The sequence below is a fragment of the Diceros bicornis genome, chromosome X (assembly GCF_020826845.1).
Source record: "Diceros bicornis minor isolate mBicDic1 chromosome X, mDicBic1.mat.cur, whole genome shotgun sequence".
Lineage (NCBI taxonomy): Eukaryota > Metazoa > Chordata > Mammalia > Perissodactyla > Rhinocerotidae > Diceros > Diceros bicornis.
This window is the reverse complement of record NC_080781.1, coordinates 94,608,397-94,633,001: the sequence shown is the minus strand read 5'-3', so window position 1 is coordinate 94,633,001 and position 24,605 is coordinate 94,608,397. Positions and strand designations below refer to the sequence as shown.

At 42.0% G+C, this 24,605-nt stretch overlaps 1 protein-coding gene across 5 annotated transcripts; it reads right to left on the bottom strand.

Moving 5' to 3' along the window:
- Positions 1-639: 639 nt before the first annotated feature.
- ARMCX1 (armadillo repeat containing X-linked 1) lies at positions 640-23,938 on the bottom strand. 5 transcript variants are annotated; one of them, XM_058536363.1, is made up of 4 exons: positions 23,825-23,938; positions 21,671-21,778; positions 3,343-3,464; positions 640-3,088 (listed from the first exon to the last, which is right to left on the bottom strand). In XM_058536363.1, the coding sequence occupies exon 4, from the start codon at positions 2,946-2,948 to the stop codon at positions 1,572-1,574; it is 1,377 nt and encodes a 458-aa protein (XP_058392346.1). In that variant the 5' UTR covers positions 2,949-3,088; positions 3,343-3,464; positions 21,671-21,778; positions 23,825-23,938; the 3' UTR covers positions 640-1,571. The 5 variants fall into 5 exon arrangements, with proteins under 5 accessions (XP_058392346.1, XP_058392343.1, XP_058392344.1 ...); XM_058536360.1 differs by lacking the exons at positions 21,671-21,778; positions 23,825-23,938 and adding exons at positions 4,252-4,412; positions 5,214-5,315; XM_058536361.1 differs by lacking the exons at positions 21,671-21,778; positions 23,825-23,938 and adding an exon at positions 5,214-5,315.
- Between the last annotated feature and the right edge of the window lie 667 nt (positions 23,939-24,605).

Below are 24,605 nucleotides of genomic sequence, written 5' to 3'. Positions count from 1 at the left end.
AAACAGTGAAAAGATGCACAGCCTTGTATAAGCCAATTATTTGATTATTTTCTCAGGATGAATTTCTACAAGTGGAATTATTGAGTCAAAGAGCACGCACATCTTGAAGGCTTCTGAAACATGTATCCAAATTGACCTCGTCCTAGTGTAGGCTCCCACCAGCAGTCTGAGAGTGCCCCTCCCCACACACCCTCACCACCCTCTGGGGTGGGAGAGTTGTGGATCTTCTCCAGTATGGATACCAACAGCCCTCGTGATGGTTCCATAAAGGTCCTGCCCCAACCAAGCTTATAAAAGTAATCTGATAGAAGCACTAAAAATTATTCTTTCTTCTAGTATATTTTCTGATTATTTCAAAATAATAACTAACGTATTCACTTACATAGACACCAGAGTTGGCCAAGAAAGAGGATGTTTTCCTGTCAAATGGCCCCAGGCCCCTAAAAGAAAACTGTCCCTCTCTGTATGCCCCCAGAATAGGTTCCAGAACTTCTTCCTTCGGAGGGTCTCGCACTTCCTTCCTCCCCTTACCATTCCCACGGCCAGCAGTGAAATTTCACGCTTTTATCATCTCACGCCTGGACGATGGTGGTAACTTCCTAAGTGGTGTTCCAATCTCCAGTGGCCACTCCTGTCCCCACCCCCAACTCCAACCCATCCTGCACACAAATCAGCCACACTGTTTTCCTTTCATCCTGTCACTCCTCTGGTCACGAAAGGCTTTGGTGTCTCCCAGGGGTGGATGGAGTGATACACAGGCACCTCGGTTTAGCAGTCAGGGATCCTCCACGAATGGGACTCACCCCAACTGCCAGACCGTATTTCCCATCACTCCCCTCCCCACACGTTGCACTCCAGGCAGCCCAGCCTCCTCTCTGGAGCAGGATTCCCACTTCCATGCCTTTCTTCCCGCCACTCCTCCCTCCTCCAATGCCCTTTTGCCCCATTATTATCCAATCCTTCAAGCCTAGCTTACTTAAGTGTCCCCTCCTCTGTAAAACTTTCCCTGAGCACTGTTGCCTGCAGAAGTTTCTGCCGCCTCTAAGCACTAATAGGAAGCAGCTGGCCATGATCAGAGGCTCCCGGTTTTGTTAATATCTTTTTGTTTCCACACATCTTGCCTTTCCAAATAGATCCTAAACTCAAGAACATGATAAAAAAATTTTTTTCCTGCTGGTTAAAACAGACAACTTTATTGATTAAACACGAGTCTAAGATTAACAAATGTAAACCAATACAAAAGTGTAGCTTATTTATGATTAGTTTGCTGTCAGTTTAGGTAGAGGAAAGAGTAAAAATATCTCAATCTAGGTAGCAAGATGGAATCAATAAATGCTTTCTTTGTACAAGCTCTAGTATTCATTTGGCATCTTTAGAATGGTCCGGCCTAAAACCAGCCATCACAATCAGCATCACTGTTGATGATCTGTGATAATCATTATTCCAAAATAGCAGCTGAAAGGATCTCTTTGCCGTATAAGCACAGTGAAAAACAAAGAATTTACAAAATGCATTGTTCTCAAGTGCAAACTAAAAGAATTATCTCGATCCTGTTTGGGACAGACCCTCAATTAGAGTTTGGTCAATACTTTTAGGACTTTTACTTTCACCACCAGATCATTGTGACTTGCTAATGCTTTGATTTTCTTAACACACACTCCAGATTCTTTGAATAAGAAAAAAAGTGAGCTTCTGCTGAATTCTTTCCTGGATGATGCAAGCCCTTCATTTTTTATGTTGTCATTTATATTCTCAAATATGGTAAGGATGTTAAGAAGAATCTCTCTGTCCCATTCTTTATTAAAGAGGGAAATCAATTCTGATGGTACTTTACAACTGACCAGCTCTCTTGTCATGGCCGGATTTTCAGTAAAGTTTATAATTAGTTTCATAATCTGAATCTTGGTGAAGTAATTTCCCAGGAATAACAAAGCAAAAAAGTCTGGAAAAGAATAGGAAAGCAAATGTTGGTAATGATTAGTCACAGTCATGTTGGTTAACAGTCTTAGTCCAGCCATCTGCACAGCTGAGTCCAGGCGACAGATCATGGTGTCATCACACACTTGACTGATATATGTCTTAATCTTGCCCTGATTTTCAGCATTCACACTCAAGTTATTAAGAGCGTTGTAAGCCTTTTCCCTAATAATGGGATCTTTTGTTTTTATCATTTTTGCAATAATTGGGAGACCACCCAATTCCCGAATGGCATTTTGGTTAAATGAATATGCTGCATTGTTACCCAGAGTGACCAAGGCTATTTCTTGAATAAAAGGATCGTTTGATCTTTCCAGGATGTTAAGGACCTTTTGAAGGTCAGTAGCACCCAGAATATCATCAATTTTATAGGGAAAGTTGAACTTGCCCCTGCGAACAGGCCATGCTGTAGCTGGAGTCCTGGTGCTCTTACCTCGGGTTCTTCCCTTGGATTTTCCACTTGTCCTGCCCCCAGCCCTAGCTCCACTCCTGGTAGGGTGGCAGCCTCCACCCCTACCTCCTGGGCAGGGTAAACTCGGTGCAAGGGTCCTAGTCCCAAAGATGGTACCCAACCTGGTTCCTCTGACTGCCCTTGCACTTGCCTGTTCCTTCAGGGTGCTGAAAAGGGCCTTGGCCTTGGCTTCTAGACCACCTCTGCTCTGGGCCCCCAAATGGGCCTCCACCTTTATATCTGAACCTCTCTCGAGTTCCATGCCCACCTCAGCCTTGGCCTTTGAGTCACCCTGAACTCTAGCTCTGGCCCCTGCTCCAGCATTAGCCTTAGCTCCTTTCCCAGTCTGAACCCCAGTCTCTGCAATAACTCTAGAGTCCTCCTCATTGTCATCTTCGTCGTCATCCCAGATTTTCTCACTCTCATCTCTTCCCCAGGTCAGTTTGTATACGCAGTAGCAGGCGCCAGCCCCAATCACCATGCCAGCGGCCACACAGCCAGCTTCCCGAGTACGGCCCATTCTAGCGTGAATGTCTGAATCGAATGTCTGAACCCAGGCAGAGAGGGGCTTGCTCTGGCCCAGAGGACTGCTCCCACGTCGGAGGGCAGAGTCTTCAGCTATAGCTGGCAGGCTCTGCTGCAGCTGCAGATACAGCAGACCTAGGAATAAATGAAAGATTTGAGGCTTCAGTCTCCTCCTTTTGTGCCTTTGCATGCAGACAGACTAAACTACAGACGGACAAATGGAAGGGAACATAGCAGGGACTCAGAGCATAGTATCTAGATCACTGATTCCTTTCCTCTATGGGGAAGGTAATTTTGAAAATTTTCAATGCTTTCTCCAGCTTCTCCAACCTCATGTTCAACCACCCCATCTCAGTACGTTAATTTAAGGTATCTAATCAGTTCCCTACCTCCTTTGCCCCTCCAGATGTCCCGGGGGCAGTGGCGTTCTCACATACACTACCCAGGTCCAGGCAGTTTCTTGCTTTTCTTTCTTGCCTTTAAGTGCACTGCTGCACTGCGTCCTGCAAACCTGCATACAAAGGAATAGGGAGGGGGATGCTGAGAGCTCAGGGGACAGAGGGTCCTCAGCCAGGACAGGACACATGTCCCTCTCTGGAATCCCTGGATCCCTGGCCCTCGTCCTGTGCTGAGTAGCCCAATATTTCCCACCTTCAGTTACCCTCCTCTCCTAACAGAGCTGCAGCTTTGAAATTCATTATCTCCCTCTCCCGCCTCCAATCCTCCACCCCATCCCCAACCCCGAAAGTTACTGCCTCGAAGTGAGGCCATACCCCCTTTCCTGTATCAAAATGGTTGGTGATGGAGTGTCTAGAAGCCTGAGAGGCGTCATATGCACAAAGGTCTGGAACTCCGCCCTTACCTCCGCCACCCCCACCATCTCAGAGGTACCAGGACACTCCTTTCCCCACCGGTTATACCAACTTCCACTGCTCCGGAGCAATTTCCTTCCTCCCTCCTCTCAGTTCCGCCTCCACCAAACCTAAGGACTGACAGCTCTGGGACTGAGTGCTTGATGGACAGACCAACACCAAGGACACTGTACCCCAAAGAGTAATTTGGAGCAAGGTCCCCCCCACTCCCACCCCAGGGCTCTCATGACACCCTCCCCCTCCCAGCCACTTCCCTCCCTGTCGTGTACCTGCAGAGCACTTTCTTTTGCAAGCTTCGAAATGGTATAGAAAAGAGGGAAGGAGCGGGATGCGTAGGAGGTCCATAAGCCCACTCGAGTTTTCGGTCTCCACCACGCTCCACCCCGGGGGTCCCCAAATAGTGCCACCACCCTCACTCTAACCTACTCGTTTCTGGACAATTTTCCTCTTCTTCCGACTCCTAGGGTTGAAATGCCTTCAGGCGCAAGATCTACTGACACAGACAGGCGACACGGCAGAGACGGATGGCTGGGAGGACAGACCAGCACTTCGGAGAGTCCCGATGCCAGCTTATCCGAATCAAGACCCTGATTGTCAAACGGATTTCACCTTTTGATCTCTCACACTACCCCCACTTCTCAGGACTCCGCTGACATCAGCCCTCTTCCTGTATGGCGTCCACCTACCCCTACCCCAGCCCCCACCCCCAGCGGTCGGCCATTTTCCAAGCAAAAACCACACCCCCTTCGAACAACTGGAAAGAGGGGAGGCGGGGCGAGGGAGTATGGAAAAACTAGAAGAGCGAAAGAAGACCAAATGATCTCTTCGATCTCCCTCCCCGACGCATTCCCACCCCTAATGACCACCCTTTTTCCTCTAGGCGCTGTCACATCCTTTTTCCTACATAAAATAGCAGGGAGATAGCTGGACAGTCAGTAATGGGCCCAAGCTGAGGCAAGGACCTCAGCCAACCCCTCTCTTCCAGGGACCGCGGAGCAATCCCACCTTTACACTGCCCTGCAGGGATTCGGGGCGGCTTCTTTATTCCTTTGCTCCAAGTGGTACAGCGCCCTACTGAAAGACGGGGAATGACAGACAGACGCACGGTCCCAAGATTCTAGATTGGTAGATGGACCAGCACTCAAGACACGACTCCTAATATCTGCCCTTCCCCCTCTTCCCGATTCAGGTCCCTGGATGCCAAAGGTTTCAGGTTTCGCCTCTCCTGATCTGGGGTCGCCCCTGGAATCTGGCCCCCAACGTCCATCATTTTTGCTCTTGGAGGGGCCGGGGATAGTGCAAGAGTGTGGAGCTTTGTCCCTCTTCTGTCTCCACCCTCCGCTACCCGCACCGCAGGGATCTCCCAGGCAGCGCCCAACCACACAGACCTGCTGGGATCCGGGCAGTTACCACCTCTTCCTTTCCTGGCCACAGGCCCGCCCGCCCTCGGGGTAATAGGGAGATGGTAACCGGACCAAACGAAGACCAAGATTAGAAGGAGGTCTGCACACGTCGGCTCCTGCTCACGTGAGGGCCACGTCACCCGTGAGCTCAGGACCCCAATTACCACTCCCACCAGCAGTGCGGCAGGAGCCGGCCCACCCCTTTCCTTCCCCGCCACATCAGGTCCTGCCACTCATTTTCCTCTGCCAATCCCAGAAAACAGAAGTAGCTTCTTCTTGTGGTTGGAATATGCCTTTCTTTGGTTAACAGGGAGACTGCATCTGCTCCCATGTCCACTGGTCTTTTCTTCCTCTTTGAGGAATAATTTTTTCCCTTCTCCCTGTCCAAATGCCTCTCCCTTTACCCCGCACCCCCAGCCATGAAAGTCCAGCATTTCTGCTGCACCTCTATAGGAAATGGGAGGAAAGATCTCAGAAAAGGATATAGGCAGTGGGAGTGTCTTACTTTCTTAAACTTTTCTGTTCATTTTTTAAAAATCAATAATGCATTACTTTTATATTGGGAAAATAAAATGATGCTATTTTCATTTGAGAGAAGAATTTAAGTAGGAGGGAGAAACCCAAAAGGTCTCATTAATTTCATTATATTTATTTATAACACAAGGAAAATGTTTCTACTGGTTATAGCCTAACAGTAGCTTTCAAAAGATACTAACCTGTTTTAAAACTGAAAACTGGAATTTTTCATATGATCTATGAATTAGTCCACGAAGAGATAACTAATCAACTAATCTTGGTCATTTTATGCAAATGATCTATTCCTTTTTCTACTTTTAGATCAAATTATAATTTGATAAAACAAAAGCAACGCAATCGTGTCTTATTTGATTAAAGAAAGACATGTATTTACTGTTTCAAAATCTTGGCTGACTGCTGTGGGAGCCTGTCGTGATCTGACAGCTGTTCTGAACACCTACCTCCGGATTAAATACCAGTCTACCAAGGCAGAGGGAACTGAGAGTGTGAGGGATGCAGAGATGGTCCAATCCTCCCCGTCCTGTGTCAAGAGGGGAGGGAAGAAGGTGCTGCCCCTCTACCCTCTCCCATATCCCAGAGCGTCTCATCCTCTACAGTCAGGCACCTGACTGTTGCTCACTCGAAAAGCACACATGGACAGGTGACCAAGGTGGTAAATGTCACCTTTACTCAGATGACTAACCTGGGTAAATGCCTTTGGCTTCTTTCCTCCCTCGCTCCCTCCCCCAGATTCCCACAGAGGTAACTCAGGGGTGCATAGAAGGGACTGCTGCCCCCACATAGCCCTGCGGCTGCGGGGTTCCATGAAGCATGGAGAAGTGATTGCTGGGGGAAGCACCCAGGTCTGCCTGCTCTGCCCTCACTCGTGGTGCCCGAGTTAAGGTTGCCCCTAAGACTGCTGCTACCACCTGGCCTGAGAGGTGCCTCTCACCTCTGGCTTCCTTGCCGCAGGGCACCCAGGAAGAACCTAGCCTTGCTGTATGGTCACTGCCTGCAGCCCACAGCCACCTTGGTGCCCCCTCAGTCAAATGTATGCCCGGCCCCAAGGGACTCTCCCCACTGACCATAATGATTAACCTAGAGTAGGCGTTCTCAACTGGCCACCTCTGTGGTCTACCTGAAATTGTATCAAAGTTATGTGCATACATAGTATGTTCATTTTAATAAGGAGAGGGATCATAGCTCTCATCAGATTCTCACAGCCATCTATGACTTTTAAAAAAATACTAAGAACTACTTGCCTGGAAAAAAAGATATATTCCCTGAATAGAAATCGATCTCTGTGTCTGTCTCTCTTGCTCTCTCGTTATACACTCTCCTAATTTTTTTTAATGTGCAAACAATACAGAAATGTATAAAGTAGAATATGAAAATGCCCTGCAATGCTTGTTCCACCACAAACCACTTTTAACAATTTCCATTTTTCTTCATACAAACACAAAGAGTATATGTATGCATATGTGTCAAGTTCCAAGTTGAACAAAAATATACAGAATGAAACGTGTGACATTTAGTGACATAAAGTGCAATGAACTTGCACTTTAATTTGAGAACTGACATCTTTAAAAATTGAGTCTTTCTATCCATGTGGACTTTTATGGTCTTCAATAAATTTTATATTTCTTCAGGTAGGTCATACTCATTACTTGTTAAATTTATTCCTAGGTATTTTATTGTTTTTTTGCTTTGGGGGATGACATTCTTTTTATGATTATATTTTCTACCAGGTTATTGCCTGTCTAAGGAAAAATAGTTAATTATGATATATTTATTTTTAGTGACCTTTCTTAAATTTTCTAATAGTTTTTCAGTTGATACCTTCGGTTTTTCTAGGTATGCATACATAATCATCTGCAAACAATGATTTTTATTTCTTCTTTTCCAATATTTATATCTCTTATTCTTTCATTTTCTGGATGTACTGCACTGACTAGAACTTCTAGAACTATGTTGAGTAATAGTGGTGGTTGAGGGCCTCCTGATCTTGTTCTTAAAGGAAATGGAAACACCCTTAATATTTCACCATTTAGTGTGAACTTTGCTGGTTGTTTCTAATGTGTTCTTTATCTGTGTTTGCTTGATTGGGGGGGGTGGAATGTCTAAAGGCTGCACTTTCATAACCCTTTATATACGACAGAAAAATTCAGTTGTCCACATCATAATATTGGGAGGGGGAGAGGACGAGGGAGAATTGCCACAAGTGCTGTGCTTATTATGAATATGTTGGTGAGCAAAAACAGACACCGACTCTGCTCTCATAGTGGAAACAAGACCTTAATGAAATAATCACACATACATACAAACCGAGAAAAATACTGTGAAAGAAAGGAACACTGTCAAGATAGTAAAAGAAGTGGCGGAGTCTGGGGATCAGGGAAGGCTTCCTTGAGAGGGGAGAGGGAGTGAAATTTTGAGCTGAGCTGAAGGAAAGCAGACGTTAACTAGGAAAAGGGGGGAGCAGAAAATAAAAATGTTCAAATTCTCCGCCCTTCTGATAACCACTGTGATAACCCATCTACCTGAGACCTAGGATAAATCCTGTGAAAACCACTGCTAACTTTTCAATTGACTCTTTCCAGGTTTTGTTGCTGTTTCATATATGCCAACAAAAAAATACATATGTAGATACACTATATGTGAGTGTGTGTACACATATATCTTTTTAAAATAATTTGGGATCATATTATGCATATTATTGTGCAAACTATTTTTTCACCTGACATATCAATGTCATGTACATTGTTTCATCAAATACAATAATATTCTGTAGTGTGGATTTACCAAAAATTTAACCAATCTGTTATGGATTGATATTTAGCCTCCTTTCAATCACTGTCTGTCACAAAAATGCTACAATGAAGACCATTGTCCATATACATGTTGGCAACTGTGGCATTATTTCCTTAGGGTAAATTCCTAGAAGTTAAATCACTGAGTCAAAATGGATGTTCATTTTAAATTTTATCCATGCTGCCAATTTTCACCTGTTAAATTTTGATATATATATTCCATGTTGTTCTCTAAATTAAAAAATTTAGATTTCTTTAATTATAAGTGAGATTAAGCATCTTCTCATAGGTTTGTTAACCATTTGTATTTCTCTTTCTATGAACTGCTTTTTCCCATTTCTCCACTAGGCTTTTCATCTTTGCCTTATTAATATGTAAAAACTTTCTGCAAATTAAAGAAATGACCTCTTTGTCATAAGTGTTATAAATATTTTTCCAGTTTATAATTTTCTTTGGATTTCTGCTATATAGAATTTTTTAATCTTTATGGCACAAAATTTATCAATTCTTTCTTTACGTTTTTGGGGTTTTGTGTCCTGCTTAGGAAGGCCTGTATTTTCTTCTAATTTTTATGTGTGTTTTTGATACATTTTTGGTCCATATGAAATTTGTGTGTGTGTGTGTGTGTGTGTGGTTGCCTTTATTATCAGTAGGTGCCAGTAGTTTAACCCACCATTGCTTTTATACCATTTGTTTAAATGTCAACATAGCATAAAAAGCAAATAACGTCTTAGTGTTATTATGAATACATTTTTTCCAGCTTTATTGAGCATATAGAATTATTTTTTTCTAAATAGTTAGCAAATTGTCCTAATACCAATTATCAAATAATCCCTCTGTAGCTAACTGATTTAAAATGCCACCTTTATCATAAGCTAAATATCCACATATATTTGGATATATTTCTTGATTCTCTATTATGTTCCTTTAATCTGTTATTTTTATTTCTTTTTATGTCCCAAACTGTTTTAATTATAGTATCTTCATAATATGTTTTAATATCTGGGAAGATAGGGCTTCTTCAATTACTCTTCTTTTTCATAATTTATCTACCTATTCACACGTGTTTGTTTAGAGATAAAATGTATTAGTTTGTTAAATTCCCCTAAAAATCCTGTTTTTATTTCAATTTGGATTACATCTAATTGACAAATTAATTGAGGCATAATTGGCATCTTTACAAGAATATCTTACCACCTCACACCTGTTAGAATGGCTATTATCAAAAAAACAAGAAAGAGCAAGTGCTGGTGAAGATGTGGAGAAAAGGGAACCCTTGTGTACTGCTGGTGGGAATGTAAACTGGTGCAGCCACTATGGAAAACAGTATGGAGATTCCTCAAAAAAAATAAAAATAGAACCTCTATATCATCCAGCAATCCCACTTCTGTGTACATATCCAAAGGAAATGAAATCACTATCTCAAAGAGATATCTGCACCCCCATGTTCATTGCAGCATTACTCACAATAGCCAAGACATGGAAAGAACCAAAGTATCCATCAAAAGACAAATGGATAAAAAAATGTGACATGATATATAGATAGATAGATAGATAGATAGATAGATAGATAGAGAATGAAATATTTTTCAGCCATAAAAAGAAGGAAATCTGGCCATTTGAGATAACATGGATGGACTTTGAGGGCATTATGCTAAGTGAAATAAGTCAGAAAAACTATAAATACTGTATGACATCACTTATATGTGGAATCAAAAAAGCCAAACACATAGAAATAGAGAGTAGATTGGTGGTTGCCAGGAGCTGGGGGGAGGGAAAAATGAAATGTTGGTCAAAGGGTACAAACGTCTAGTTGTAAGATGAATAAGTTCTGGGTATCTAATGTACAGCATGGTGACTATAGTTAACAGTACTGTATGGTATACCTGAAAGTTGCTAAGAGAGTAGATCTTAAACGTTCTCACCACAACAACTACAACAAAAAAATGTTAATTATGTGATATGATGGATGTGTTAACTAATCTTATTGTGATAATCATTTCATTATATATATGTATCAAATCATCACGTTGTACACCTTAAACTTACACAATGTTATATGCCAATTATATTTCAGTAAAGCTGGGAAAAAAAGAATATCTATCTATCCAAAAACCCAGTTTTTCTATTTATTTGTCTTCATTTATTTTTCTCAGCAGAATTTATAAATTTTTATTTTGTTTTATGGGGGTTTTTTTGTTTTGTTTTGTTTTTGTTTTTTTGTGTGTGTGTGAGGAAGATCAGCCTTGAGCTAACATCCATGCCAATCCTCCTCTTTTTTGCTGTGGAAGACCGGCCCTGAGCTAACATCCATTGCCAATCCTCCTCCTTTTTTTTCCCTTTTTCTCCCCAAAGCCCCAGTAGATGGTTGTATGTCATAGTTGCACAACCTTCTAGTTGCTGTATGTGGGACGCCACCTCAGCATGACTGGACAAGCGGTGCATCGGTGCGCACCCAGGATCCGAAGCTGGGTGGCCAGTAGCGGAGCACGCACACTTAACCGCTAAGCCACGGGGCCAGCCCCTAAATTTTTAAAAAATAACTCCTAGGACATTGCCTGGCACACTGTAGGCTATCAACAAATATTTGTTGAGGGAATGAATATGTCTTGCAGATTTTTTGTTAAGTTTATACTTAAGTAGCTTACCCTTTCCCATGGCTATTGTAAGATGAATACTTTCTTTATCTATATTTTCTGTTTATTGTATTTATATATGAAAGTGATTGGTTTTGTATTGATTGTATAACCAGCCTCTTTATGGAGTTCCTAAAGTCTCAAATAGTTTTTAGTTGATTCTCTTAGATAACTTTGCCTCCTCCTTTCCAATATTAATATCACACATTTTTCTCTTGGATAATTGCATTAACCAATACTTCCAGAACAATGTTAACTAATTGTGGAAAAACTGGCATCCTTGTCTTTTTCCTGACTTTTGTGAAAAAGTCCCAAAGCTTCTAGTCTCTATCCCTCAAGCATGGAGGGCTTCTTGTTAGAAATTCATATATTTTTATCATATTAAAGAAGTATCCACCTATTCTTATGCCAATAAGTTGTATCCAGAAGGTATCTGGCTTCAAGTACAACTTGATTAAGATTCTGGCTTCATTTTTTATACAACTCTCTCTACTACGTCCTTCCTTACATATAAGTTTCATCCTCAAGCTGACCACTCTGATAGAGCCAAAGTAGCTATAATAGTTCTAGGCCTTTCCATGGAATATCTTTATCAATAAGAGTCCCAGCAGAAAAAAAAGAATCCAACTTAGCTGGTTCAAGAGACTTGACTGTAGGGACCTCTCAAAAAGATATATGCAAGGTCAAGAGACAAAACAGGGGATTCTGAGGCACCCAGAGATTAGCAATAGCACGAAGATGTTACCCCAGGCCTAAAAGGGCAAGAAAAAGAAATAGTATTACTGAAGCCTTGTGAGAGCTAGAGCCATGGAGGAGGGACCTTCTGGCAAGAGCTGAAGTATTGACCCGTCACTGCCAATATATTTATTGACAGTCACTGCCAATAGAACAGCCCAAATCAGGGAGGGAGCAGGGAAAAAATACATTGTCTTCTCTCTTCTGCCCTCTAAAGTTCTGTCAGTGCATTGCATTGGCTAAATCCAAAGAGACTCCAACCAGGAATGGAGCCTGGGGGATACAATCCATAAGGGTCAGCCTCCCAGGGCATAGAACAGCACAGAGAAGGGAAGAAAATGGATCAGGAGGTGAAGCAACATAAAGAATAACCAACACAGTCCAAAATAATAAATTTTGCCACTCAGCATTCATTCTTGCCCTTTACTCCAATGAAGAAACTCTCATCTCCAACAGGAAGGCAGGGACAAAAAGTCCCAATGGCTACTGTACTGTCAGGGAGCAATGCTAATTCATACTCTCCACCTGAAACCTAATTTATAACAACCATCTCCAGTGTTTTTCATATATCAGAGAAAGGAATGGAAAAATAATAAATTATCCACAAAAATACACCTAGCTGCTACAGTTCCCCTCTGTAGCTGGTCATGAGGCCAAAGTCAATAATCATAACTTCGTTCTTCCACCACCCATTTCAAATTCCCCTTAGCTGGTCAAAGTTATTTCCATGACGTAGTGATCCTAACCTTCAATCTTGTCTTTATTGGATTTCTGCATCATTGACCAGGACTATTGGGCAAGTGAGTACTAAGAGGTACCCCAGAAGCTATCTCTGAGCTCCAAGCATATTTCTTGTAGTCATTGTATAGCAGCAACCCTATTTCCCCATGGTAATGGGATCCAATCACTCCAGCCAGTACAGTAACCCCTTTCTCTGTCTGTCAGTTCAATAACATGAGGAGACCAAAATGGCCAGGGTGCAGTTTCAGCTTTCAATTTAATGGAACCATGGCTTTATTTCCTGGTGGAAGTATTCATCCCTTGGAAAAATAGAACCTCCAAACCTGCCGAGCCCATGGTTGTGGAGACAAAATATATATATTTCTGTATTGGGTTAATTGGTGTAATAGTTAGAGGGGCCACTCCCTCCTCCACCCCTTCATTCCCAGACCTGTGTATCTTCACTATGAGGGAAATAGCACCATATATTGGTCACTGATTTTAAAGCAGCTATTGTATTCTTGCAGTACAGCACTCTCAATCTGGAACAGCTGATTCCATAACTTAGCCTTCAGTATGTCATTTACTTTTCTATCAGGCAAGCTGCTTCTGCATGATGGAGTAAGTGATAAAGGCTAGTGAATCTTTGGATATGACTCCTTTATTTTACTTCGTCTACCAATAAATGAGTTCCTTGGTCAGAGACAATGTTGTATAGGATAATCTGGTGATGATCAAGGCATCCTGGAAGTACATGGATGGTGGCATTGACAAAATCATTGTTAGCAAAGAAGGTAAATGTGTGTCTGGAATATATATTGATTTCCATGAGGAAAAATTTCTGTTCTCACCATGATGAAAGGTGTCCCATATAATAATCTTACCACCATGGGGCTGATTGGTACCCCCAGGGAATAATGCCTTATTATATTGAATGGTTCATAATCATCTGATTTTGTTGTCAGGTTGGGCACTCAGCAGTGTTAATACAAGATCAGCCTTGGTAAGTGGAAGTCCATGTTGTTGAACCCATGCATGCCCTTCATAACATTGATGCTAATCTAACAAAGCACAAAAAAATAGGGACAATTATCACTATTCTATTCTTTTACTACAGTGTTAGACTGAATTTACTAATATTTTATTTGGGGTTTTTGCATCCATATTTATAAGTTAGTTTGATCTTTGGCTTACTTTTTTAGTTCTATTCTTCTTTGTTTTGGTATAAGTCTTATAAAGCCTTATAGAATTAATTGGTTAGATTTCCACCTTTTCCTATGCTCTAAAACACTTTAAATTATATAAAAACTATTGGATCCTTGATGATTGTTGAGGTAGGAAGAATAATGTCCCCTCACAGATGTCTATATATTGGAACCTGTGACTATGTTACCTTAGATGCCAAAAGGGACTTCGCAGATGTGATTAAGTAACGGATATTGAGATAGGGAGGTTATCCTTGATTGACTGGGTGGGCCCAATGTAATCACAAGGGTCCTTATAAGGGAAACAGAGAGGCAGAAGAGTCTAAGAAGATGTGATGACAGAATTATAGGTCAGAGTTATATGGGACGATGGGCCAAGGAATGCAGGCAGCCTCTAGAAGCTGGAAAAGGCAAGAAAATGAATTCTCCGCTAGAGCATCCAGAGGGAACACAGCTCTGTCAATCCGTTTTAGACACTCGATCTCCAGAACCGTGAAATAATAAATTTGTCTTGTTTTAGGCCATTGAGTTTGTGGTAATTTGTTACAGCAGCAGTAGGAAACTAATACGTTTTTGCTGTTTTTAAAGAAAAAAGAACAAAAGAGAAAGTTTTTTATATTTACCTAGATGTTTACCATTTCTATTGCTTCTCTTTCATTCCTGAATTCCAGATTTCCCTCTGGTATCATTTCCCTTTACCTTGAAGAGCTTCCTTTAGCATTTCTTGTAGAGCATGTCTGCTGGCAACAAATTGTCTTGGTTTTCCTTCATCTGAGAACATCTTTATTTCATCTTCGTTCCTGAAGGATATTTTTGCTGGATATGGAATTACGTGTTGGCAATTCTTTTCCTTCAACACTTTAAAGATGTTATTCCGCTGTCTTCTGGCCTTCACTGTTTGTGACAAGAAAACTATAGTCTTTCAAATTGTTGTTCCCCTATAGCTAATGTGTTGTATTCCTCTGGCTACTTTCAAGGCTTTTTCTTCAATATGGTTTTTAGCAATTTGATAAGATGTATCTAGGGATGATTTTCTTTGAGTTTATCCTGCTTGAGATTCATTGAGCTTCTTGAATCTGTAAATTTATGACTTTCAACAAATCTGGGAAATTTTTGACAGTTATTTCCTCAAATATTTTTTCTATCCCAGGAGGGGCAAGCCAAGAAGATCAGGAGCTGCTACCCTTTCTCAGAACCATCTCACAGAACAAGAGTGTCACTCAGGTAAAAGCAGGTCCCTGGTACAGTGGTTCAGGAGTCCTTCCCAAGAAGAAAGACAAGATATAAGGGTGAATAACTCTGCAGCTCTGCCTGAGGGGTCTGACTTGATTTGGAAAAGGTAGTAGAAAATTCCATGCCTACAGGCATTGTCAAAAACAATGGAGATCTTGGTGGAGAAGAAATGAGGAGGCTGGTAGCACTAATACAAGAAAAATGTCAGAACAGTCACAAGTTTACTAGAGAGAACCAGGGAAAGAGACAACCAATAAGATCCCTCCTGGGATCATATATAATTGTGGGGGTCAGGAAGAATGTGTGCATAAGCTAGACTGCATCCACGTAGGAGAATCAGAAAAAGGCATGGAACAGGCTTGAAGGGATTCCCCAAGCCACACACAGATCCATAAACACAGGGCAAAAGCCTCATTGGCACAAGTAGCTTAAACACAACCTCTGACCAAGCACTGGCTGAAGCATAATCTATTCTGACCCAGGGGTGAATCTCAGAAAGCCAAGATTAAAAGTAAAATCCCAGTCATCCTTGGCAGTCTGGAAGAATGTGTGAATGCCCAAGGCTATGCCCTTTCAGGAGCTATCAGAGAAGGAACCTCCAAGCTACTCCAAGGAACCTCTGATCAGAGAATCTCAGTCCCTGGCTGACTGGAGGAGGGGCAAAATATGTAAATTCACTGAAATGCAAGACCAGCCTCCAAGATTCACACATATCCAATTGTAAAGGGTAAATATCTAATTGGCTAAGGGAGATTAAGCACAACCTTTGACCAATAACTGACTTTGGCTAACCCAGGGGCAAAACCTAGTTAATCAGACTAAAAGATAAAAACAAGGGGAAAATATCTGAGTTGGGACACCAGAAGTGCACACTCTGGGGGGAAATAGACTTCACAGAATTAGTCCTGCCAAGTCAACAGACAGATAAACAAATGACTAAGAAAATAATGACAACAACCACTGGGAGGAGGATCAGTATCCAGGGTTGCTATAATATATTATCTAAAATGTCCAGCTCTCAACAAAAATTAAAATACATACAACAACTACATAGGTAAATAAAAAAGACAGTACAAACATATTTTGTTATAACCATTTTTTCTTCTATCTGATTTAAAAGACACCTTAATAAAGAAATATGAACAAATCTATGTTTATGTACATAAAATGTAGAAAGAAATGTGATTTGTATGATAATAACAATGCAAAAGAGTGGCGAGGGAACAGGGCTATTAGGAGCAAAGATTTGAAATTAAGTTGGCATTGAGCCAAACTTGATTTTTATAAGTTAGATTGTTAATTGTAATCCCCAGGGCAACCACTAAGAAAATACATTTTAAAATATAGTAAAAGAAACGAGAAAGGAATGAAAATACTACACTAGGAAATACCTATTTAACATAAAAGAAGGCAATAATGGAGGTTAGAGGAACAAAAAAGACATAAGACATATAGAAAACAAATAGCAAAATGGCTGATATAAACCCTACCTTATCAGTGATTGCATTAAACATGAATGGATTAAACACTCCAGTTCAAAGGCAGCAATTGGCAGAATGGATTTTAAAAATATGATCCAACCATAGGCTGTCTACAAAAAACATTCAGATTAAAAGACACAAATAGGTTGAAAATAAAAGGATAGAAAAAGATATACCACGCAAACAGTAACCAAAAGGGACCTGGGATGGTTATACTAATACCAAAAAAAATAGGCCTTAAGATAAGCACTAGAGACAAAGAAGGTCCATTTATAATGATGAAAGGGTCAATCCATCAAGAAGATATAACAATTATAAACATATATGCACCTAATGATAAAGCTTCAAAATATATGAAACAAAACCAGACAGAATTGAAAGAAAAACAAAAATTTATACAAGGAATAACAATAATATAAAATATATGCCAATTACTATGTGCCAAGTACTACTATGAGTGCTTAATCTTTCATCACAGCAATCCTAGAAAATAGGTATTATTGTTATTCCCATTCTAAATATGGGGAAAGTGAGGCAGAGAGAGATGAAGAGATTTTCCCAAGATCACACAACTATTAAGTGACAAAACTAGGATGTGAAGCCCAGCTGTCCAGTAGCAAAGTCTATGCTCTTAACTACTCCTTCTCATGACTCAGCTGTGAATAATATTTACAGAGACACAATATAAACACTGAATATTGATTTAATAAAATATAGTGATATAACAATATGTTGGGAGAATGTGATTGTATATGGGGTGGGAGGTATAAGATAACTGAATCCTTCCATTGTAGGAAGTCATAACTGATGTATAAAAATTAAAAATCAAGAAATAAAAGTATAAACAGGTTATTTAGAAATATGGAGGTGATACCAGAAGAAATAGTTAAAAAATTTGAAAGTGATTGTCTCTGAGGAGCAGAAATCTGGGGTGGGGAAGGATGAAGCAAAGTTCTGGTGGACTTTTTGATGTTGCTGTTATAAGTCTATGGTACTCTATAACTATAAAAATTACATTTTTGTGTGTGTGAGGAAGATCAGCCTTAGCTCCAATTGGCATTGGAGCTAACATCCAATGCCAATCCTCCTCTTTTTGCTGAGGAAGACTGGCCCTGGGCTAACATCCGTGCCCATCTTCCTCCACTTTATGTGGGATGCCGCCACAGCATGGCCTGACAAGCGGTGCGTCAGTGCGCGCCCAGGATCCGAACCCGAGCCGCCAGCAGCGGAGCATGCACACTTAACTGCTACGCCACAGGGCCGGCCTTGAAAATTACATTTTTAAAAACCAGGTTCTGAAACTGAGCATAGAATAGGACTCCAATTCTGGGTAAAGAATGTACAGAAAACTTGAGGACTGTTATGGACTGAAAGTGTGTGTGTGTGTCCCCAAAATTCATATATTGAAGCCCTTATACCCAATATGGCTGTATTTGGAGATGGAGTCTCTAAGGAAGTAATTAAGGTTAAATGAGGTCATAAAGGTGGGTCCCTGATCCGATAAGATTAGTGTCCTTATAGGAAGAGAGACCAGAGAGCTCACTCACTCTCTCTCCACATGCACAGACCAAGGAAAGGCCATGTGAGGTGTATAGCAAGAAGGCAGCTGTCTATAAGCCATGAAAAGACCTCTCACAGAAACCAAATTTACCAGCACCTAAGCTTGGACTTCCCAGCCTCCAGAACTGTGAGAAAATAAGTTTCTGTTGTGTAAGCCACCCAGTCTGTGGTATTTTGTTATAGCAGCCCAAGCAGACAAATACAAGGACATTATGCTAAGTGAAATAAGCCAGTCACAAAAGGATAAATACTGTATGATTCCACTTATATGAGGTACTTTGAGTAGTCAAATTCATAGAGACAGAAAGTAGAATGGTGGTTGCCAGGGGCTGAGGGGAGCAGATAACGGGGAATTGACGTTTAATGGGTGCAGAATTTCAGTTTGGGAAGATGGAAAGAGTTCTGGAGATGGATGGTGGTGATGGTTACACAATGCGAATGTACTTAATGTCAAAGATGGTAAATGTTTTGTGTACTTTACCATAATTTTTTTAAAAGGGGAAAAAATAATGTACAGAGATATGCATTGTAATATTGATGGGAATCTGTACCCTGAGTTTCAGTTCTGCACTCCTCCCTGCTGAAGTCGCACATGTATCGAGCTTCCTCAGCATTCTGTTCTGTCCTTAGTTTTTCAATCTGTATCCCTTGCTGGGACTACCTGACTCACTCCCTAGCTACAGTTATCATCTATAATATACATCTTTTGTCAGACCTTTCTTCTGAGCTCTAGATCCATACCTTTCAAATGAGCACTGAGTATCTCCACTTGGAAGTCCCACAGGTACCTCAAATTCAAAGAGTTCAAACCAGATTCATTCCTTCCCCCTCCCAAATCTGCCTCTTCATGTTTGAAAAGCAGAAAAGGAAAAGAAATGTTAATACCCTTCATCCTTCATCTCCTACTCCAGACTGCCCTCTTTCCCCTACACTACACTGCCTTGAGGGCCAATCAGTTCATGTGTTTCCCAGAAATGGGCCTTTTTGCCCAAGAAGAAGGACTGCATTTTCATCTTCAAACAGTGATGTTAAATTATTCCTCATATGTGCGTGATCCAGCAAGGCCAGTGTATCCCAAACCTTAAAACAACCCCTGAGCCCAGAGTCTGCTACAACAACAACACTAGCGTAAGATTCTGGGGCCACAGTCAGATCCAGAACTGGCTATAAGACCACTTAACTCTCCAAAACATCTAGGAATGTTATCCACTGCTATCCTAGCCTCAGTGCTGCCCTTAGAACTAGGCACAAGTGCCCCTCCTAAATCCCATGCTTTGAAGGGTCCTGCATATCACACACACGCACACATACACACTCATTAAAGAACACATGGGTGTCTGTGTCACACGGGATATGGCGCTCATTGTCGGCGCAGTGTAACTCATAACCCTAAACATCTGCACTTTGACTAACACTGTTCAGACTCCAGGAAAATGCTTCTCCACATCTGTTTCCCAGTATCCTCTAAACAAAAGGCAACTGCGTCCAAATGCCAGGAAGATTTGTGGATTGTGTCACTGCTGACATAAGAGAAAGACGTTATTTCAGATGCAGGGAAGATTTGAGAAGTGGAAGCACTTAGAGAAGAGAAAAAACAAGCTAACTTGTCAAAGCCTTCTTCTCAGATACATGAATGCAATAGGTCTTCGCTCAACAAACTATCATTTCCCAGTAGTGTCCATTTTCTTGCTTGTCTTTGTTTTCCAGTTTGTGGTTTCAGAGGTAATAGAAAATTAGTGTAGTATTTACAACAGTTGCATATGGAGACTAAGGAACATTTCACAATATTAAGCAACTCATATTACTCCTGATTTTAGGATGGATGGATAGGTAGGTAGGTAGGTAAGGTAGGTAGGTAGATAGATAGATAGATAGATAGATAGATAGATAGATAGATAGATAGACAGAGAGACAGTTGTATAAAGCATTGTCATAAATTGGATTCCCCAGGAAGCAGATTCTGAGACAAAGATTAGAGTATGGGAGGTTTATTAGGGAGTGCTCTTAGGATCAACACTTATGGAAGGAAAGGGAGGAAAGAAGCAGGAATAAAAAGAGAAAGAAATCAAACTTCAGTGCACTATCAATAGAATGTCTCAGCATACCCTGTAAGAAACTCTGAAGATAGGATGAAACTTCAAAGTTATCTCTAGTTGTGGCAAGAGGGCCAGGGCTTTACGCACAGCATCAATGAGTCATTGGATGTGGACCACCCTGAGAATGGGGTGTGATTTTGAACAAGACAACTCTCAGCTGATGCAATCCCTGAAGCAGGCTGACAGGCAAGGACTCTCTGATGGCAACATTCCTAACAATCGAAGTAAAAAGAGCTTTATTGTTAAAGGGAGCTCTGGGCAGGGCGTTGCAGTGTCCACCACAGTCCTCCCCTTGTGCCTCCCAGATTCACTTCGTGTAAGTTCTGAGATCAGCTCTTCCAGGGGTCTGGTGGGCCTCTCATTCTGGGGGAAACTTAGGACAAACTATAGCCCCCAACACTGCAGCTGGTCTCCAAGCTGCAAAATATTCTCTCTCTCTTCCACTATCAATTATAGATCCCCACCACCCTTAGGGTCTTGGCAGTTTACCTGGTGGTATGACCCAGACCCTCATTCCTGGTAACCACGGCTTTCTCAGACTGGAGTTACTATACTTGCTGATACCCACATGCCAAGCCCACCTAAGTATGAACAATGCTTGGGGTTCTCTTTCTCAGTCAGCTTGTCAAAAGAGATCCTCCATGAGGCCACAGGTGTAAGGTGAGTGAAAGGTGCTAGTGCAACAGTGATGAATATCATGGAGGATCCACTCTAGCTGATTGTGCAGGTGCTTGTGTCCTCCAGTTCTGCTTGTGCTTGATCCTGTGTATAAAACTTCCATCTTGTTGCTGGGCCTGCCCACTCTTACACCTTGGTGGATCTGACACAACTCAGCTCATGATGGGCAGTTCTGGCTGCATAGTCACTTGCATGGTCACATGATGTCCTATGGCCAGGCATTCCATCTATACCAGGACATAGTAGCATACCAGAAACTGTCTTCAAAAGGTACATAATTCTCCATTGCATGTGGTATGGCTTTGCTCCAGAACCTAAGTTCTTGACTAAGCTGTGACTTTCCCATTAGGGCTTACCAAAAACTCCATATGGCAACTTTTGCCAACACAGATACCTCTAATACATTAGGGTCTATCTATCATATGGGCCAAGTGGCAGGACTGCTTGAAACTGCAGCCTGGACCTGCTATAGAGTCTTCTCTTGCTCTAGGGCCCACTCAAAGCTGGCAGCTTTTTGTGTCACCCAGTACATGGGTCGAAACAATAATTCCAGGTATGAAATCTGCTGCTTCCAGAACGCAATGAAGCCTACCACACGTTGGGATTCCATCTTCGTGGGGAAGGTGAAAAATGCAATAATTTGTCCTTTACTTCAGAGGGAATCTCCTGGCATGCCCCAAACCATTCAATCCATAAAAACTGCATTTAATGTAGCCAGCCCCTTGATCTTTATAGGGTTTATCTCCAATCCTCTGGTGTACATGTGTCTTACCAAGGCCTCCAATGTGCTATCCACTTCTTACTCCTTTTGGTTCAATTAGCATGATGTCATCAACATAGTGGACTAGTATTATATTCAGATAGTCCAGATCTCTTCAGACTATATTATGACAGAGGACAGGAGAGTTAGTAGGGCCTTGAGGAAAAACTATAAATGTATACTGTAGCCCATTCTATGCGAATGTGAACTTTTTCTGATGTTCCACTCTGAGAGGGATAGGAAAAAACACATTTTCCAAGTCAATAGCTAATTACTAGGTACCTAAGGCCATGTCATTCTGCTCTAGCAAAGACAGCATATTTGACATGGCAGCTGCACTTGTGTCACCACTTGGTCGAGTTTGCAGTAGTCTACTGTCATATACCAGGCTCTGTCCACGTTTTGCAGAAGCCCAAACTGGTGCATTAAATAAAGATATGATGGTGAGACCACACCCCGGCATTCTTTAGGTCTTTAAAGGTGGTACTAACTTCTGCCGTCCTCCCCAGGATGCTGTACGTTTTCATTTACTATCTTGGCCGAGGAAGTAGAGGGCAGTTTCAGAAACTTTCACTTGGCCTTCTCATCTACAAATAGCTCTGACTCCACAGGCCAAGAAAACAACATGGGGCTTGTACCAACTATCAAAATATCTATTCCAATTATACATTCCTAGACCAAGAAAATAACTACCAGGTGAGTCTGTGGACCCAGTAGAACCACTGTGAACTAGGCCAGGAGCCCATTTAATACCAGGCTCCCATCTGACCCTATTCTAACAGGGGGACTATGATGACACTTTAGGTCTCTGAGTATCAATATCAACTCAGAACCAGTGACCATCAGTCCTCAAAATGTTTGGGTATTCCTCTTTTCCCAGTGCACAGTTACCTGAGTAAATGGAAAAACTGGAGGAATCATTACTACATATATGTTATAGGGTCCTTCTTTCTGGGAACCCAGCCTCTCCTTCAAACAGTGAGTTCTAGATCAAAAAATGACTTAGGACCAGAAGCTGGCCAAGGGATTGTGACTTTTTATTGAGGCAACTTCTCTCAGACTCTTGATCATCTTTGATTTCTTTTGATTGTATAGATTGTTGGCTGCCTATTTTCCCCAAGGCACTGTTATATTAACCACCTGCATTCTATTAACTACCTCTTAACCATCTATTCGGCAGGGGCACTGTGTTATATTAACCAGCTCCACAGCTCTCTGCAGGTCAGGCCTCTCTGCCTGCCACTCTGACCCTGTGGTACATTATGGTATTTGCATCTACCTAACATCTGACAGTTGAGTACAGTCATCCTGCCTCTATTGTTTCAGAGCCATCGCCATTTCTATCAGTTACCCTCATCCTGTAACATCCTCTCCTACTCTGAGCCCTGGCCTGCAGAGGCGAGCCACCACTGAACTTCTAAGTGATGCTGGTGCCCCTCTCACAGGTGCATTCTTTACAGCTTTGGCAAATGGCGTACCCTTTGGGTCTACCTGCAGAACATAGTCCTCAGGAGGGTTTTCTGGCCTTACATACATTTATTCTATCATTCCCACTTCCCTGAGCCTTTAATCCCTTCTCCCATCATCTGCTATGGAAACTCTGGCATTCATACCTCACTTAATATGGGCCATTGTTTTTTCCATACTTTGAGGAGCCATTCTAGTAGTGAGTTCACATGGTCTCCTGGGGTCTTTCCCAGGGTGTTCAATCCTCTATCTTGGGAGAGAATTCTCAAATCAATTAATTCTCCTTTATTCAATTTTATATTCCAGCTCCCCTGATCAAGGCCCTCAGAATTCAGTCCCATGCTTACTCCCTCAGCACCTGCTAGTACACGCTGGCTAGGTCCCACAGCTCCTTCTTGGGGTATTCCCTTTCCTTCCTTATGAGGCCCAGCACAACCCCAATGAGGTTACACTGTGACTTAACCCTAGATATAGGCCCAGCAGCCAGGATGGGAGGTTGAGGCAGATTCTGAGGGAAACACACGTTATCTTACAAAGGCTCTGCATGTTCAAGCAAAATGAAGTTCTAGCCCTTAAAAGGAAGGAGTGGGACACTTCTGAATGCTCAAGCAGTTCAGGGAAATCTCAGGATACAAGATTTTTAGGGATATCAATCCAGATGTCCCCATACCATATGTGAGGGTCCCCATTCCTTCCTACCTAGGACCCTGATCTTGACACAGCAGATTTGACTTGGTTGGGATTTTAACTTTTTTGAAGCTTGCTTTCAATAAGTCTTGAGCCTGGTCCTCAGATTTCTGTACCCTCTACCTGGAAAAGATGAGGACCTCATTATATGCTATAAATAAAGCCCTCAGGCTTTCACATATAGCTTTTAATTGTTGATTAACTTAATTCAGCTTTTCATTATTTTTTTCTACAGATTAATCAAGCTTAGCAATAGCCACCCAATTTTATGGCCTTCTTTATTTTTTTTTTAAACTTTATTTATTTATTTTTCCCCCCAAAGCCCCAGTAGATAGTTGTATGTCATAGTTGCACATTCTTCTAGTTGCTGTATGTGGGATGCGGCCTCAGCATGTCCTGACAAGCGGTGCGTAGGTGCCCGCCCGGGGTCCGAACCCGGGCCGCCAGCAGCGGAGCGCGAGCACTTAACCGCTAAGCCACGGGGCCGGCCCTATGGCCTTCTTTATATTTAATATTTCCCACATATTTCTCAAAGCTGTTACCTGGCACCAGTTAATGCATTCCCTTCACCAGTGCTATCCCAGTTCACCACCAGTGAAAGCTCTAACAATTCCTCTGCCACCTGTTCTAGGTGCCTATCTACTCCACCTACCACCAATGATGGGGTCCTCATTGCCAGCTGGGCAGCAGATGATCCACCTCCAAAATTTCATCACAGTGTATGCTTTCCTGAACCACTTCTCATACCAACTGTTGTAGCTTGCCTTCCTGGAGAGCAGACTCAGACACAGAG